The sequence below is a fragment of the Aythya fuligula genome, chromosome 3 (assembly GCF_009819795.1).
Source record: "Aythya fuligula isolate bAytFul2 chromosome 3, bAytFul2.pri, whole genome shotgun sequence".
Classification (NCBI taxonomy): Eukaryota; Metazoa; Chordata; class Aves; order Anseriformes; family Anatidae; genus Aythya; species Aythya fuligula.
The window spans coordinates 21,005,009-21,015,663 of record NC_045561.1 but is presented as its reverse complement, the minus strand read 5'-3'; the positions used below and the strand labels follow the sequence as shown (position 1 = coordinate 21,015,663).

Sequence of the window (10,655 nt, the reverse complement as noted above, 5' to 3'; positions counted from 1 at the left end):
ATGGGGCGGTACTCGGGCAAGACGTGCCGCCTCATCTTCATGCTGGTGCTCACCGTCGGCTTCTTCGTGGCCGAGCTGGTGTCGGGCTACCTGGGCAACTCCATCGCGCTGGTGTCCGACTCCTTCAACATGCTGTCCGACCTCATCTCGCTCTGCGTCGGGCTCACCACCGGCCGCATCGCCCGCCGCAGCCGCCGCGGGCCCCGCGCCACCTACGGCTACAGCCGCGCCGAGGCGGTGGGCGCCCTGAGCAACGCCGTCTTCCTCACCGCCCTCTGCTTCACCATCTGCGTGGAGGCCCTGCTGCGCCTGGCCCGGCCCGAGCGCATCGACGACGCCGAGCTGGTGCTCATCGTCGGCGCCTTGGGCCTGGCCGTCAACCTGGTGGGGCTGCTGGTCTTCCAGGACTGGGCCGCCTGCTGCCGCCGCACCCCGGCTCCGCCGCCCGCTGTCGCCGCCGCCCCGACGGGGGGGGCGCCCGAGCCGCGGGACGCCAACGACCGAGCAGGTGCCTTTCGGCTGCAGCCTCTCCGGCCCCGCTCCCCGTTCCCCGTTCCCCCCGCTTCGCTCCCGGCCCGGCTCCGGTCCCCCTCTGCCCAGCCCCGGCTTCCCCCTGTCCGCCCCCGGTGCCTCCCCTCCCCGCCGGGCCCCCCCCTTCTATGCGCGGCCGGCCGTGGGGGTGCGGGGTGGCCTCGGGCTTGGCTTCTCGTCGTCTCTTGGAAAGGAGCTGGTCTTGAGAAGGTTGATGTTTTTTCTGTTTGTAGAACTTATACACAACACAGCGTTTCTTCTTTGAATGCAGGTGAATCCCCAAACGACCAAAAAAGCCCTGAAGAGGGGTCTGGGAAGAAAGTAGAGAAAAAGTCCGAAGCCTTGAACATCAGAGGTATGTATGGCATGGCAGCAGGAGGCTAATGTTGCATTAACTTTAAACACTTTTTACCTTCCATTTAAGTTTCTCCCCCAAAATGTCAGCGTGAGATGGAGCTGAGGACCCCTCTGCATGTCTGGGCACAGTTGGCAAAAAGGTTTTGGTCATGTGAGATAGCACGGGTAATGGCAAATCAATGTGGTGCTGGTTTGGCTCGTTTTGGATCTGTAGAAGACTGCAGCTGGACTTCTTGGAAAGGAGCAAAGCTCCTTGCACTTAGCTCAAGCCACTAGAGGCCATACAGGAAGGTCATGCAGGTATCTGTGAGACTTTTCTTTGTCATTGCATGACTAGTTGGGCAGTTCTCAAGTTTTAAATGCTGTTAGGCAGAAAACAGAGCTTCTTTAAATCCCAGCAATGGTAATCACAAGTTTTGTAGTCAGCATGAGGAGAAAGGTGTTGAAACTGGTATCTCTGCATGTGTTTTTTCCAAGTCCTTGAACTGTGAACCTCTTCCTGAGAGAGTCTGGGACAGAGTCAAGCCCCTTTTATGTTCTGCTTTGGCAGATCTCTGTTATCTGCAAAAAGAAACATTATGACTACATCTAGGAATAAATTAACCAAGTCCTTGCATATAGGTATTCATATGCATACAGATTTATGTACCTATTCCTAACAGAAACGAAAGTAGTGTATTTAACAATAATTTTCCCTTCTAGGAAAGGGCTGTTGCAAAGACAAAAATAAAGTGATAGCCTCAGGCTTCTTGTGGTCGCATAACAGCATATGAGAAGGTGTGGTGTTCCTCTAAAGTCATACAAGTTGGCATCACATGAATTCATCTGATGAGGTTGTCATGGCAGTCAGGCACCTATTTTTTTGGCTTGTTTATCTGTTTATTCAAAACAGATAAAAAAAAAAAATGCTTGCAGAGTTATGCAAATATGTGTGTAGGGGATGACACCTTGCAAACTAAACCACGTGCTAGAGTGACAACAGTTGCCTGAATATCTAGGCACTAGTGTTGTTGGCTTTTATGGCATTAGAGAGTGCTTAGAGTATTGGCATAGCAAACTGCCATCTTCAGGGAAGGAGGAGAGAAGGATAAGAAACCAAGGAGTATTTTAGGGAAGGCTGTATTTGCCTGAACTACAGTGTTTAAGCATACTGATGCTGGCAAGTGTCAAAAATGTCTGAAGAATGAGGAGTTCTGCATCAGTTATTTTAAGATGTCTGTCTTTCTTGAACTCTAAAAAGATGATTTTTCTTTAGGTGTTACTTTAACTTTGTCTTTGCAAATTTATTTTGTTAGCAAGCATTACAGATGTGTCTTTAAAATTCAAAATTGGTTTTTGCTTTGCTGCTGGAAGTTAATTATATAGCTATACTCAGTTAACAGACACTGTTAACTGTTGTCTATACACTGTCTAGACACTGTTGTCTATAGTCTTACCTTAATAACTATTAAATAAGAATTGCCTTCCAGTTCTGTTTTTATATCTAAAGCTTTTGGGGGTCTACAGGGAAATGGGATCACTTCTTTTTCCTCATGTGATGCATAACTGAGACATATGTATTAACCATATTAACTTTGCCTGTCAGTTAAATACACATTTTTCAAATTTTATATTCTCAATCCATAATTTTTCCAAATTCTTAAGTGTGTGCTGTTTTTCTCAATTCAAAATAAGCCTTCCTGGAACACTCTTATTCTTCTCAAGCCCCGCTCTTCAGTTAGTTACCTTAGAAATTGCATCCTGCCTATCCCTCTTGTTAGTGCAATAGCTGATGGCACATGCTGAATCCAGATTATTTATAAATGAAAGAGGAAACACTGCAACACTGTTACGGCAAGTGAAACCCTGTGGGAGTTTGCCAAATGGGGCAGAATACTCCTGACTCCAGCAGAAAGAGCTGGATTCAGTGCGAGTTTATGCTTTCTTATCTTATCCAAGTGGTTCCAAGGAACCCCAATGGTTATTGCTTCCATTACTCATGCTAAGGATCTTCATTCCTGCATGGAGAACCAGCATGGGCATGGTTCTAGGTCTGAAGAGACCCAGAATCCATCATCACAGGAGTCAGAACTCTTAGCTGTGCTGTTAATGAGTTTCAGAGGAAGCCATTTGCAGCTTCTCTGGCCTGGAGGAAGGGATTACATTGGAGCGGAGCTTTGGAAATTGCTTGTAATAGGGACATTAAAAGGAGTTGGCCTGTTTCATCCTCTGAATAAAAAGTATTGTCAAAGGAATTAACCTCATATATATAAAGGTACTACAGATTAGACACAGGTTGGAATGAGATCTGTCTGAATAGTAAAGACAGAAAAAATTGGAGTGCTTTTTAGCAGTGACAGGAAGAGGCAAGATTATGCAGTGAGAAAAACAAAGAAAAAAAATGAAGTTTTTAGACTATTGTAACTGTAGCAAGAACACTACTTTGTTCATTGCACTTGAAAGAGCAGTGAAGAGAGTTATTACAAGAGACTGTTTTCTGTCTTTACATTGAGTGCAAAAATGTATCTATAGACATAAGAAGTGGCACACAGCATTTCTCTGAATTTAGAATAGTACATGCACATTCTTTAAAAAAAAATGAACTGAACAAAAACACCTATGGCATCCATGCACCTAACTGTTGAACTGGGTTCTGGTCTTTTTTGAGTCTGAGTGCTAGTAGTGTTGGTGGGACAAAGTTTAATATAAGTAATCAAGCTTGATCCAAAAAAATCGAGTTGGGAGCAGTTGGAACTGTAAGAATAGTCATTCCTTACATTTCACTCTTGTAATTTTTTGGGATTTCAACAGAGTAGTAGAAACTGATTGAGGAGAAATAATTATTAGTCACTGGGGGTGGTCTCTGGCTGACTTAGCTTCCAGGGTAGAACTGATAGATTTAGTCATCAATTTTTAATTGTGAGTTGAGATTTCACGTGCCAGGATCTCTTAATAATCTGTAGGCATTTAGGCAAAGACACTTTGTGTTGCCATGGCATTGGAGTTGGTCTGCAGTTGCTAGTGTACCCTATGTGTTTAATAATGCATCCCACTTAAGCAGCTGTGGTTCGGAGTCAGTATTTCCCTTGACGTTTTGTTCTGAAAGCTGTTATTGAAAAATCTGGTAATGATTTGAGTGCTTGGAATATTGCATTTTTCATGTCAGGTAGAACAGACTTGAAAAATACAGCATTATAGCTGCTCAAAAAAAAAAAGTCTGAAAAAACTAATGGAATTTTTCATTTGTTTCAGGTGTTCTTTTGCATGTTATGGGAGATGCACTTGGGTCTGTGGTTGTGGTAGTTGCTGCTACAATTTTCCATGTACTTCCTCTGGGGCCTAATGCTCCTTGTAACTGGCAGTGCTACATTGATCCAAGCCTGACAATAATTATGGTGGTCATCATCTTGTCTTCTGCATTCCCTCTCATCAAAGAGACCTCAATTATTTTGTTGCAGATGGTTCCCAAAGGTGTTAATATGCAACTACTGAGTAAGTCAAATTTGTTGTTGAAATGCTATTAATTTTAATGATAGATTTCAATGCATATGTTATTTCTGGAATGACATGTTTGGAGTATTTACTCATAATAGCCCTAAATTCTCAAGAACTGTGAGGAAATGGTCACGTGCCTGTGTCCTAGCAACATGACTCAAATCTCTCTGGATTAGTTAAAGCATGCATTTTGAGAATGTGGTACTCCAACAACATCAAAAATACCAGGTCTTGAGCTGTTAATGCTTTGTGTGGGGTGTTTGTGAAAGAAACAGCATTGAATTATAATATTTCCCAGCCCTGCAGTTGCTTCTTCTGAAGGGATTCCAAAACAGCTTCGAAAATTCTATTAAGGCTGGCTAATTTTGTAGCTCTCTAGCACTGTTTGCACTGGTTAACTGTAGCATAGCACATATGTCTTTCTGGAGTTCTACCATGCTCAGGGCTAAACAAACCAGAATACGTGGACCTTGGCCAAGGAAGTGGTACTCCAGCATTGCTTCTATAAGCTGTGGGTAAATGGCCAGTGGGCAGAGATGGTATGGGCTCAGAAAGAATGGAGGGGACTGCTTGCGTGGTCACCTTGCATAAGAACCAAAGTCAGCAGGTAGCAGATGTATGTTATTAAGTACAGCTCCTTGAAAGACAGTTTAGAGACAGCTCTTTTTGGATTAGGCTCTCAATGAGGCCTAGCCAGCACACCAAACCATCTAACATCTTTCTCTTATGTTTTCCAGCTGACAGACTAGCTCGTGTACCAGGGGTTATCAGCCTTCATGAGGTGCATGTGTGGGAGCTTGCAGGTGGCAAGAATATTGCTACTCTTCATGTCAAGTGTCAAAGCCCTACTGATTACCAGGATGCTGCTTATAAAATAAGAAAGATTTTCCACGAAGCAGGGATCCATTCTGTGACCATCCAACCTGAGTACATTGACCGCAAGACCTCCCACCTCCTGTGCAGCTCGCCCTGCATCTCAAAAGCTTGTGACTCTCAGCTCTGCTGCAGTCAGCAGGAGGCACCGCTGGCTAAAAGTAATGGCTATACTGAGAAAAATGATAGCTGCCTTTCTGCACTGCATAAAGACAATGGTTCAAGTAAAAGTGATATTGAAATCCCTATTGAGTGTGCACTGACAGAGAATAGTGTTAAAGATGAGAAAAATTGTGAAGTGTCTGACAAGTCACAGTTGAGCAGTACGCGATTTTAAACAATTTGGTCTACTCTGTAAAAATTTTTCATAGAACAAAGGTGTCCAGGCAGGAAAGCGGGTCATCAGTGGTTGTAGCTGAAGTTAATGTGGCGAAAAGATTTCTGTGCTTTAGCTGTAAACCAAAATACACCTAAAAAAGCTCATATCTGAAATAAGGGTTAATATTTCCATGAAAAGTGTGCACTCATCTAAACGTTTTTCAGATACAGCCTAACAGAGTTCCTTACCAAACTGTGTGTGAATTCCTGTTGTTAGAGTGGATGAGGTGTATTGCTGTCCACCCTGGTGCTTGCAGTGTATGACCAGTGCTACTGGGAACGAAACTCTTGCCTTTCTGTCAAAGTGAGCTGTTTCCTGAGAGCCCTGTAGCAAGTTAATGATTGTACTAGGCTGAGGTACTGTATGTTTATAAAGGACTTATGTAGAAATGTTTTACTTATCCTTAAAACCCACTTTGCATAGACAGTTCATTTTTAGCAGTAACTGTTGTGCTTCTGAAGTGGATGAATGAAAATAATGGTGTCTGATTAGAGGGGAAGCCCTTGGGAAGGGTTGGCTTGCATTGTTTTTGTGACCCCTGTGTGTGGGGACAGAGCAGAATCTGGTCTTGCTTCTCTACTAGAACTGCTGGAGCCAACCTAATCACAGATGAAGGATGCTAAGGAATATGCTCTGTGTCATAAAACTAAGGAATTACTGGCATTGTTTCTATTGATTTTGGCAAGCAAAAATGCAAGTAGTCATCCAATTAACTTTTATCTTGTTCATTGTTGTGATTAAACAACTCAGTTCTTATCCCTTGCCTCTACCCCCCAACCTCCCAAGCAACAGAAGTTATAATAGCCACAGTCTTAATTCATTTGTTGTGTGGAATGATTGCAGTATCTTTAACACTGAGCATCTGTCCTTATTCATGCTGAATAAATAAGCTAATGTGTCTATTATGAATAGTTACAATTCTGCAATTCTATTATTAAGAGATGATTTAATATTAATTGAGAAATTCCATTTGAAGTTTTTTAAAACAGTGTTATAACTTACAGGGAGCTTTTGTATAATTTATATATATATAGAAATACTGGGAGATTTTCCTATTTTAGTCTCAATTATTTCTAGTTGATTTATTTAAGTTTACGCCCTCCCCTCTGCCCTGCTTCTCCTTCCCAAACCCAAAGGTGCATTTTGAAGTATTTAGTGAAGCATTTCCATTCTCCTTTTTGCTGCTTCTTTTTGAAGACATGCAAGGGTGATTTAAGGAAAACAAGATGACTTGCCCTGTCAGCAGTGTTGGATTTTGGTCAGGTCTGCTCCCCGGGTTTTTGAAGAGGGACCCACTACCTAATACTCACTGAGTGCAGTGCTTAGCCTCACTGTGGATCTGATCCAGAAGCTTTCAAATACATTTTTTTCAAAAGCAGCTTTTCAGTGCTCCATGTGGCCTGGACAGGCTATTTAGTTATCAGTTCACAGAGACACCTTTTAAAAAAACAGTGGTGTCTTTACCTCAGGGACTGCTTAGTGGAAAGGGCAAATTGATTTCCTGCTGGGCTGGGAAAATACCAGGGCTTGGTAGGACCACGACTGGCTCTAAAGAAGCCAGCTCCTTAATAAGGATGGTTATGTTAAAGTCAATGAACATTAAAACACACAGCAGGGTATTTTGCTGCTTGGAAAATGATATTTACTGGACCAGTGACTGCAGTCTAAATTGCACACCTCTAGGTTTGTACTTACCCCTTTTGAACCAATTCTTGGGTGAATTAATGTATTTTATAGTCTTTCATGGTAGGTTTGTATTATATAAATTAAACTATTTGTTAATAACATTAAAAACTTAATCCTCCAGTGTGTTTGGTTCTGTTAGCAGCAGCAGGATTTTGCTTTGCATTTGTTGCACAAATTAATGTAAATCAGGAAACATTTCAAGAACTGCTCTGTCCTTTTAAAATGTGTGGCATGAAGTAAGCTCATGCTTCTGTTCTTTTTGTACTTATTTTCATCTACTGTGATGTTTAAATGGAGGAGTGTAGATCTAAATAACAAATGTATTTATAGGTTTGCTTGTTTTCTGAGAACTGGAGTAGAATTTTCCCCAAATAACAACAAAGTCTGTGCAGGAACTTACCTCCAAGATATCCTCTAAAAACAAGCACCCTTTCATAATTATGCATTTGTGTCTTAAATCAGGTAATCTTTTTTATATACACCTTTTACTTAATGGTTGAAAGATGGAGTGTCAGTATTGTTTTACCCTGGAATTAGAGAAAAAGAATATGTGTAATATGTGGTATTTGATAAAATGGACTATCTTTTCTCTATCCTTCCGGTGTTTGTAAAAACAGTGGTTATCTATTTTTTAAGTTTTTAAAAAGTGGTGTAACCTGAAAACACAATGAAGTAACATTCTTGAACTTTCATGTCTGGTTGAACGTACTGTAATTTTTGTCTGTAAATAAATAGGAAAATACCAGGGAATATAGAAATCTTCAGGTCTAGAAAACAGGCTAAGTTTAAAAAAAAAAAAAAAAAAAAAAAGCTTTATTAGCAAGCAAAACCAGCAGAGCTATGTTACTGATGAGATGAACCTTGCATTTTCTATGTAGGGGCTTTCAGGGTATCCAGATAGGGTTTTTGACTGAATATCCTGGCCTGTCTTTGAGCCCTGCAACAGAATATTTTTGTCCTGTTTTAAATGTGTGCTGGGTGTGTGCTCTGCTGGGTGGTCCCTTTCTACTTTCATAGTAGACATCATTCCAATAAGTGTCTATCTTGTGTTGGCTAATTTCCCTTCAGTTGTTAGCATCTCTTCCAATTCTCTTGAAGTATGCTTACCTCATTTTGAAATACAGTATGCTTCGGTATTTGCACTTACCTGTGGCACTTACTCTAAATTCAGTCTTGGAGCATATCGCATTGTCATAAATTCTCCTTTCTGGCCTCTTTAACTTAATTGCTTTTTTTCCCCTCCAATTCAGTAATGTAAAGTTTCTGACTGTTGCAAGTTGATTGTGCTACCCTGTCCCCTTCAAGTACTCCCTTCTGAGTTCACTGTTATTGCAGTCAGATTTTCTTGCAGTGATTTCAGCCCTCCTCCAAGTCCTTTAGCAAAGGAAATGTGCTTAAAACACAGGTGATTTTTCAAACAGCTGACCAGCTTATATATAGCAGGTTGTGGATCTGGGGGACACAAGTGACTTAACTGTATGGCAACAAAATGTGCTAGCCTTGGCAGATAGTTCTGGAACAAGAGTTAAATCTGGAATAAATTAACATGTATGCATACATGACATTGTATGTAAAAACAATTTACTGGCCTTCATCAATTGTGGGCCTTGTTTAAAGTGAATTCAAACTTTTGTCACCTTGTCATATGTTCTTTAACCAAATGTGTAAATTCAGTTGTTAAATCTTTCTTCAGCAACAAAGTGCAGATCTTGCCTTTGCTCTTCTGTGTAAAAAAAATATATATAACTATGGCCTTTTTAAAGCAGTATTGTCTTTGTTTTGCCAAGTTTTCAGTTGATTTCCTTGTGTCCTTTGAGATACTTATTTTGATTTTTAGTCTAGCCATTTTTTCCTTCCTCCTAATATGTTTTTTTTTTTTTTTTCTTTAATAAAAGCAGATCAGTTTTGCTATCCTTCTGGTCATGGATATGTAACACAATTTACAAATACCTTTTTTATGTACTGGCTTTTTTTTCTTCACTCCATTTTTATTCAAGTCCCCCCACTGTCTGTTCTTGCTGTGTAATGTACTTTACCATTGCAAACCAATTGTTTACCTTGTTCAGTTCTTCCCACACTTTCCCCCCTTCCCTTCTCTATTATAATACTTACCTTTCTGAATGCACCCTTTTATTCTGAGGCCAAGGTCTGTGGATGGGATTATTTAATGTCCTTTCTTCAGCATAGAAGTGTTGTCTACAGATTGGGATTCTATATATATAAATTCCACCACACTCCCCCTGAACCACCTTTTTAAAGAAAGTTGGTTTCTTAACCTCAGAAGGTATAATGAAGTCAGGGGAGTCATTCCTAAACACCTTAAGGGAAAGTTTGGATCGCTTGTTAGAAAGCAGGTAAAAGGGATGTTTCTGGAAAAGTAATCCAAATACTATGAAGATTTCTATAGGTTTTAGTATTTACTCTGCTGTACAGTGGAAGCACTTTGTGTTAAATACTTTATTTAAACAGTGACACCTTGATGTGAGGATGTCACTCTATGAAGTTGTTACATTTATGGAGTTATGTTGCTTAAAACTTCCTTCAGCATTTCTGTTCACAATGTGATTTAAATAATGTGCCAAAATGTAATTTCCATGATTGCTGAATCAATGAATTGTAAATCTCACTGTGGTTCTATTAACTGTTAGTAGAAAACCGAATTTTATGTACAGTTTTACTTTTTTTTTTTTTTTTTTTCAAAATAAAGTTTGAATGTGTTGTAAATAAATTGCATTTTTAAATAAACCCATTGTTTGTCTAGTAGCAATAAGGAGTGTCTTCCCTCTCCTTAGCATCAGTGTTGTCATCTGCTGCCTGGGGCCTACCTGACAATGTCTGATTCTTCAGTTGTCCATGTAGCTCCACAGGTTTTTTTTTTTTTTAATAAGGGAAGGTTTGAAAGGAGTGGTAGTGCTTGGCAAGTTGTATAAGCTTAGTTAATGTCCCTCAGCCTGTAGCTGGTAGAGCACTAGTGGTTTGGAGGACACTAACACAAATCTGTAAAATTAAAATCTATACATTCAAGGAAAAATCAATTAACCCTCAACATTTGTTTTGGTTGTTAACCTAACTTCTGTTGGTGGTTGATGAAAACCATTGCATCAACACTGCCTGAGTGATCCTAGAGATTCAGAGAGATAAGGTTATGCTTATATTAATAAAGGCTGAAAAAAACCCCACCATTTTCAGGCAAGAAGAGCAAGGGCTATGGCTGTGGAATGTGCAGGTTTAACCCTGGCATTTAATGGACAGTTTCCGTGCTGCACAGTCTGCATAAGGCCCTTGGAACTCAAGGTCTTCTTGTCTACACAGAGGCCCTTATTCTCTATCTTTGTCCTCCTGGAGCAGAAGATAT

General features: G+C 40.7%; 1 protein-coding gene across 1 annotated transcript; it reads left to right on the top strand.

Annotated features, from left to right (window-relative positions):
- Nucleotides 1-6,770, top strand: LOC116488304 (zinc transporter 10-like). Its single transcript, XM_032185796.1, has 4 exons — nt 1-508; nt 803-886; nt 4,120-4,359; nt 5,100-6,770. The coding sequence occupies exons 1-4, from the start codon at nt 1-3 to the stop codon at nt 5,570-5,572; spliced, it is 1,305 nt and encodes a 434-aa protein (XP_032041687.1). The 3' UTR covers nt 5,573-6,770.
- Nucleotides 6,771-10,655: the final 3,885 nt, after the last annotated feature.